This window comes from Arachis ipaensis, chromosome B01, assembly GCF_000816755.2.
Source record: "Arachis ipaensis cultivar K30076 chromosome B01, Araip1.1, whole genome shotgun sequence".
NCBI classification, from domain to species: domain Eukaryota; kingdom Viridiplantae; phylum Streptophyta; class Magnoliopsida; order Fabales; family Fabaceae; genus Arachis; species Arachis ipaensis.
This window is the reverse complement of record NC_029785.2, coordinates 33,165,328-33,171,670: the sequence shown is the minus strand read 5'-3', so window position 1 is coordinate 33,171,670 and position 6,343 is coordinate 33,165,328. Positions and strand designations below refer to the sequence as shown.

Sequence of the window (6,343 nt, the reverse complement as noted above, 5' to 3'; positions counted from 1 at the left end):
CTAGAAAAACAAAATAAAAATAAAAAATTCAACAGCTAAATTGAGAGGACTTGATGAAAAACCAAGATTTAATAATGAGCAATAATAAGATGATAATCCCCCAAGATTATAACACTCCATAGTTGTACAATTTAGGATCCTCAAGAACTGAGAAAATTTACTTTTCAAGTGGCAACTCAATAACGAAAAGTAGGCAGGATCTCTTACCTGATAACTGGATTGGGACCAGATCTTAAGGTAACAAAAATGATCAAGGCTAGAAATAAACAGAATTACTGTAGTTCATTCGATTAATTGAAATTAATTCAATTCCATGAGTTCCAAACCTAGTACGTCAGTACAATACAAGAGATTTCAACTTAGGTTGCATTTGTTTACAGGTATGAAACACTAAAACAAGGACACATACACAAAATTATGTTTGGCAAATGAGACATGGATACAAACATTGTGTCCTAAGACATTGAATTAGTATATTTTGTGTCTTTCTTGACAAAAAGAACACAGAAACACTAGTAAGAAAGACTTATTTTTTCATTTTTCCTTTCATTATTCCTATCAATTTTTCATAATTAGATTTATATCATTATATTTTTCTTTCTAAATTTTCTGTATAGATAAACATGAAAGTAAATTAGACTTTTATAATTTGTTGTTTCTTATATCACAAAACAAAATACAAAAATACTAATTTTTGTGTCTGTCCTTTGTGTCTTATTTTCAATGTGCTATCTTATTCTGTTCTCAGACCCAAATGCAGCCTTAAGGGACAGAATTTGATGTTTAAGTTTATTAGCATAACAGAGAACAATGACAAACGGAGCTACATTCGCAGAACCAACCATTGCAAGGTAGGAGAGCCAGCTGAAGGCCATATATATGCCACACAAGAATCTCAAACTTCTGATGTGGATCTTGAGTCCCATATATTTAAATAGGATCCTAACATTCCAGGATGCTCTGCAGCCCCCTTGGCTATGTGGGCTGGCTTTGTGCTAACTCCCTTTCTTACTAGTATCAAATGATCACTACAATTTTATTGTTACAGCCAGCACCATTCCTGCAACTAACATATGGTTGAAGACACTAATACAAATTGATACGAACCTTGGGAGAACCACATCATAGAAGCTATTTACTGTGATCTGAAAGGCCAAAGCCTTATAAATGCCAAACAGAAATCCCATGTCCATCCTAACACACTCCTAAGTCCTAACAAATGGGTAGATTCAAACTGCAGAGATAAATCTCACGATACAACTGAGAGGTGATGCCATTGAGTTGGATTGGTTAAATATCATGAATATCTGTAACATGTCACGAAATAAATAGCCTGATACCAAACAAGAATATAAAATAGAAAATAGATGGGCAAAGAGATATGTTAATGGTTTCTTCAAGTTAGCTAAAAACAAATACATTTATAAGAGCTAGAATACCTCAGACATATGAAGTGAGCTAATGAAATAGAAAACCCTCAACTTTTCCCAATAGACAACGCTGGCCACATAGATCATGACTCATGAGTATTGATTTCTATTTCCTTTTTAAAAAAAAATGAATTTCCAATAAAACCGCCTAAAAGGAATCGAATAAGTATATATTATGCCGCATTATCTTCTTTCCTAAATTATCAGGCAGTTTCTTGGTCAAGATTAAATTAAATCTGATTTACAATTATTCATTGTACATGGAACATATTTAAAGAAAAATCTATAGCACCAATCCCAGACTATTGAATACCATCTCCACAATCCTATCAAGCAGGCATACTCATAGATGGTAGTGGCAAACCACTGCTTTATTGCTTCAAAGAGCTCCTGCTGCCACAGATCATACAGTGTAAATAGTGGCTTATTGCCATTGCATAGAAACCCCGGCTTCTTCCTTTTCAAAAGATCTTTGTGTTACACTTCTGCCTCACTCGAAATTCGAAACTCCCTGTTTTCCGCTGATGTAAATCTAGCTGTATGACGTATCCACCTATTGAGGGAGAACTGGATTCCCGTGACCCATCACACATAGGGGCAAAGTTTTAGGGTTTTCTGCAGCTCTCCCTTCACATAATTGAGGAATTAAATGTTTGTTTTACACTTCTACCCTCACTCAAAAATCCGTGTTTTACGCTGACTAAAATCCAGCTGTACGATGCATCCACTTATTGAGGGAGAGTTAGATTCACTGCCATCACACAGGCAAATTTTTAGGGTTTGTTGCAGCACTCACGGTTGAGGAAGATGAAGCCTCTGTATGCACAAAATTAGGGATTTCCAATCAGTGTAAAGGCTGTTGCGGTGTCAGAATCACCCTGCCCGCAATGGCAACCACAATTGCAGCAACACCATGGCAACTGTAATTGCAGCAACACCATGGTGGCCGCAATCGCAGCAACACCATGGCGATCTACAACATGAATGGCAGGTTTTGTTGCAAGTTTTTTTGAATTTGAGGGTCATTTCGGTAATTTAGAAAACTCTAAAAGCAAGATATCATCTTTCTCAGGAACTTTCACTCAGAAACAGTCTCTTCCTCCGGCACCAACCCAAAAATCTCTTCTATCTTTCTCGGAATCCCTCTCTGCTGCACTGCTGGGGTGCTGCCAGAAGAGCCATCGGCGGCATGCCAGGCACCACCATCCGACTCCAACTCTTCTTCCTCCATCTCCTTCTTCCCTCTCTGTCGTTCTCTCTGCTGCTGGAAGTGCAGTCAGCTCAAGGAAGAAATGAAGCCGTCGCCACTGCAGATCGCAGCTGCAGATCATCGCCGCAGATCACCACCGCTGCTTAAGTCTGCTCCCTCTGTCTTCTCTCTGATTCGTTCCTCTTTTTCCCCGCCTGATCGAGTGTTATAAACCTCTCTTCTTCCATCCTTCTTTGTCTTAAATTATAAGCCGCTCTTCTTACATCCTTTATTTCCATTTACAAAGGGAACTACTCATTATCTCTATTTCAAGACAACCAATAGTTCATTTCATCTTTGGTGTTTCTTTTGAGATTTTAGCTTTTGACTATGCCATAGTTGGTATTTAACTTCTATGTCGAACATGTAAACCAATACATATAAGCAATGCAATCTGTTATTTGAAATAATGAAAGAGCAGGATATAGGGAAGGGATACTTAATATTTTGATTGTTTTTTTTCCCCAAGAAAAAGATCGCATTATCAACTATGACGCCAAACTTCAAGGGAAGTTAATGCATTCAGTTTTTAATTAAAACTAACCAGTCTTTGTCTTGATTCAATGTCAATATGGCAATAGCAAGTTGTGCGTCACACCAATCTAATGTTGGATTAGCACTTTCAGACTTGTGCTTGGCCCTAACCACAAAGCATTTGCAATGGGCATCAAGCCTCTCTATTACAGTTAAGCCCAACCACGGAGCTCACTTTCAGAGTTGAGCTATGCCTCATGGTTGAAACATTTAACTATAATTCTGAAGTGAGAGATTCAAATCTAATCAATTATCACAGTACAGTAATTCACCAAGCAAACATAGGAAAAAATCGCAAATCCTTATTTCAGCAAGTAACATTATTAATGTATAAAATATAAATAAATGAGGGGGAGAGAGTCCGAGCAAACCTCCGCGTCTTTTTGGCGCTGTCTAATCTGAGCCAAGACTTCTTGTGTCTCCGATATCTTTGCTTTTTCATCAGCAATCTCCTGCTGCAGCTTAGCTTTCTGTTTCTCCCAAGCAAGAAGCTTCTTTAAGCATTTTTTCTCCCTTTTTGCAACCTCTAAGCAAGCTGTCACGGACTCTGATGCACTTAACTTGGAAGCCTCCATCTCTGCTTTAATTTCTGCATTCTCTGTCTCTAGTCTCCTCACGGCTGCATTCGCACGGTCCACTTGACCACTAGCCTTTCTCAAAGCATTTTCCATCTCTGAGAGCCTCTTCATGGTGGTGTCCTCGAGTGCCTGTTTCCCTTTCTTCAATCTCTGAGTCTCCTCTCTTTCCATCCTCAACATCTTGAGCTCAGTAAGATCACTGCTTAGCTTTCTCGCAGCTTGCATTGCCTTCTGATGAGCCCAATCTTTTCGCTCCTTGACCTGTTTCTCAAGATCCTTGATCTGATGAAACAAAGTGACTATCACCTCATCCTTCTGATCCTCTGCCACAAGCTCCAAATTCTCATCAAGATTAAGATCACGAAACTTACTCAGCACTGAATTCACAGCATCTTGGCTATCAACATTCTGAGATTCTCCCACCTGTCCAGGCTGCTCAACCAGTGCTTCAGCCCCATTCACAGCCGGAGAATCCAACTTCGACACAGAAGCACTACCAGAAAAGGCCTTCACCTGAGCCTGAGTCTGCAATTGCTTCGAATTCGCCCTAAAACCAGCAGCAAACGCAGCCACATTCCTCTTCAACAATGATTTCATGGAAGGCGAAAGATTAAACCTCTTAGGGAACTCAATATCCCTTTGCAGATGCAAATTCATCTCAGCAGCACCATAAGAGAACAACCCATTCGCCTGAAACCCTGAGCCTGCCCCATTCCCAAATCCCCAACCACCATGAAACCTACACAATGCAGGAGCCATAACACCACCACCACCAACCGCCGAATTGCCACCACCATCACCAACTACCACCGAATTACCACCACCTTCAACCGTGGCAGCCACAGTGGCAGTACTCGGGTACCCACTTCCCGGGACCGGAATCTCCATAGTGCTGGCCCTACCAACATGAAGATCACTCATTAGCAAACACCACATTGCATCACCTTTGCTCAAATGAGGCCTCACCTGTTGCAACAAACACACCATACCAGCAAGAGAATACTCCTCCAAGTGCCTCAAATCAGAGAAAGCAGCCTCACTCTCGTCCAAATTCCCACCATTTCCAGCACTATTATTATTATTATTGTTATTATTATTATTCAAGTAGGCTAACGAATTATGTAGTATGTTGGTGAGAACATCCATTCCGCCGTAGCAATGGCCGTTTTTCAAAATAGCTTTGACCGCAACGTCCTCATCGTAACCCAAAGCGACGAGCTTGGAAACCGCTTCGTTGTAAATGAATTCGAGGTTCTTCAAGAGGATCTCCTCCAACTGTTCCTCCGTGCAGTAACCCCAACCCGTTTCATCGGAGTTAGGGTTCGTGTTCTGGGTAGAAGAAGGTTCGTTGTTGTTGTTGTTGGGAGGCACATGGTGATGGTACCTGAAGGGCTTGAGGCCAGACTCAGCTATAGATTTGGAAATCGGGTCTCTGTCGCACGAATCAGAATCGGGTTTCGATGATGATCGGGGCCTCCGATTCGCTCTGATGTGCTTTTCCCTCACAGTGCAACCCATTTCTTTCTTTTTGTTCTTCTGTTTCTCTTTTTTTTTTTTTTTTAATTCTTTTCTGTTTTGAATAAAGGGATTGGAGAGGGAGTCAAGGGGGTATTGTGATCAAAATTGAAACTTGATGAAGAGAGAAACACACAGAGATTCACGTAGATGAGGAATTCAGGATTGAAGCAGCTTGAAGAGAAAAGAGCGAAGAGAGCAACGGAGAACACATCACAACAATAAACATGTAATTGAAGAATTTTTTTATTTATATATTTTGAAGTTTCTACCATAAATGTTAAAAACAAGTATGTTTTTGTCCCAAATATTTGGGTAAGTCATATTTGTGTTCTTAACGTTTAAATCATCCTATTTGTATCCTTAACGTTTATAAAAGTGATTCAGTGTTATTCTACTATCAATTATACTAACAAATCAGATTATATTTTTCAATTATTCTCACTTGAATGTATTCATTCTCAATTATGTCTCACTTGGATGTATTCGATTTTAATATTATACCCACTATTTGGGTTTAGATTCAATTATATCCCTAGAAAAGTAAATTAAGTAAATGTTGTAGGAATTAATTTAAATATTTGATGAGCTATTCTTCGGAGTAGATCATCGATTCTATGCCACAAATTTGTATTCTAACTTCAATAAGAGATTTTTAAAATTCAAACTAAAGCACTCATGATATGTAATTGACGACAGGATAACATTGAATCACTTTTACAAACGTTAGGAATACAAATAGGACAATTTAAACGTGAGGGACACAAATAAGATTTACCCCAAACGTTGGGGACAAAAACGGTACTTTACTCAAAACTAAATTTATTCACGAACAAATAAAACTATCATTTCAATCATAAACCATGGATTTTTACTAATAAAATTAACTAAATTTTAAAAAATTATTTAATATCTCCAAAATTTTAACTTCTATTTTTACTTTACCGTCTCTATACCACCATTCGTACCTAAATTCTTTTTTATCACCATAACACCATTCTTATCTTCAACCACTATCATTACTGTCGTCATCATTT

At 38.7% G+C, this 6,343-nt stretch overlaps 1 protein-coding gene across 2 annotated transcripts in view; it reads right to left on the bottom strand.

Annotated features, from left to right (window-relative positions):
• The window catches only part of LOC107628525 (MND1-interacting protein 1), a 6,522-nt gene extending 975 nt beyond the window's left edge, over positions 1 to 5,547 (bottom strand). The window contains exons 1-2 of one of the 2 annotated variants that reach the window (XM_021119966.1): positions 3,585 to 5,547; positions 755 to 2,906 (exon numbers count right to left, since the gene is read on the bottom strand). In XM_021119966.1, the coding sequence (XP_020975625.1) occupies positions 2,784 to 2,906; positions 3,585 to 5,309 (1,848 nt within the window). In that variant the 5' untranslated portion in view covers positions 5,310 to 5,547 and the 3' untranslated portion in view covers positions 755 to 2,783. Of the gene's footprint in view, positions 1 to 754; positions 2,907 to 3,584 lie in introns of those variants that run through there. The other variant, XM_016331172.2, reaches the window with a different exon arrangement.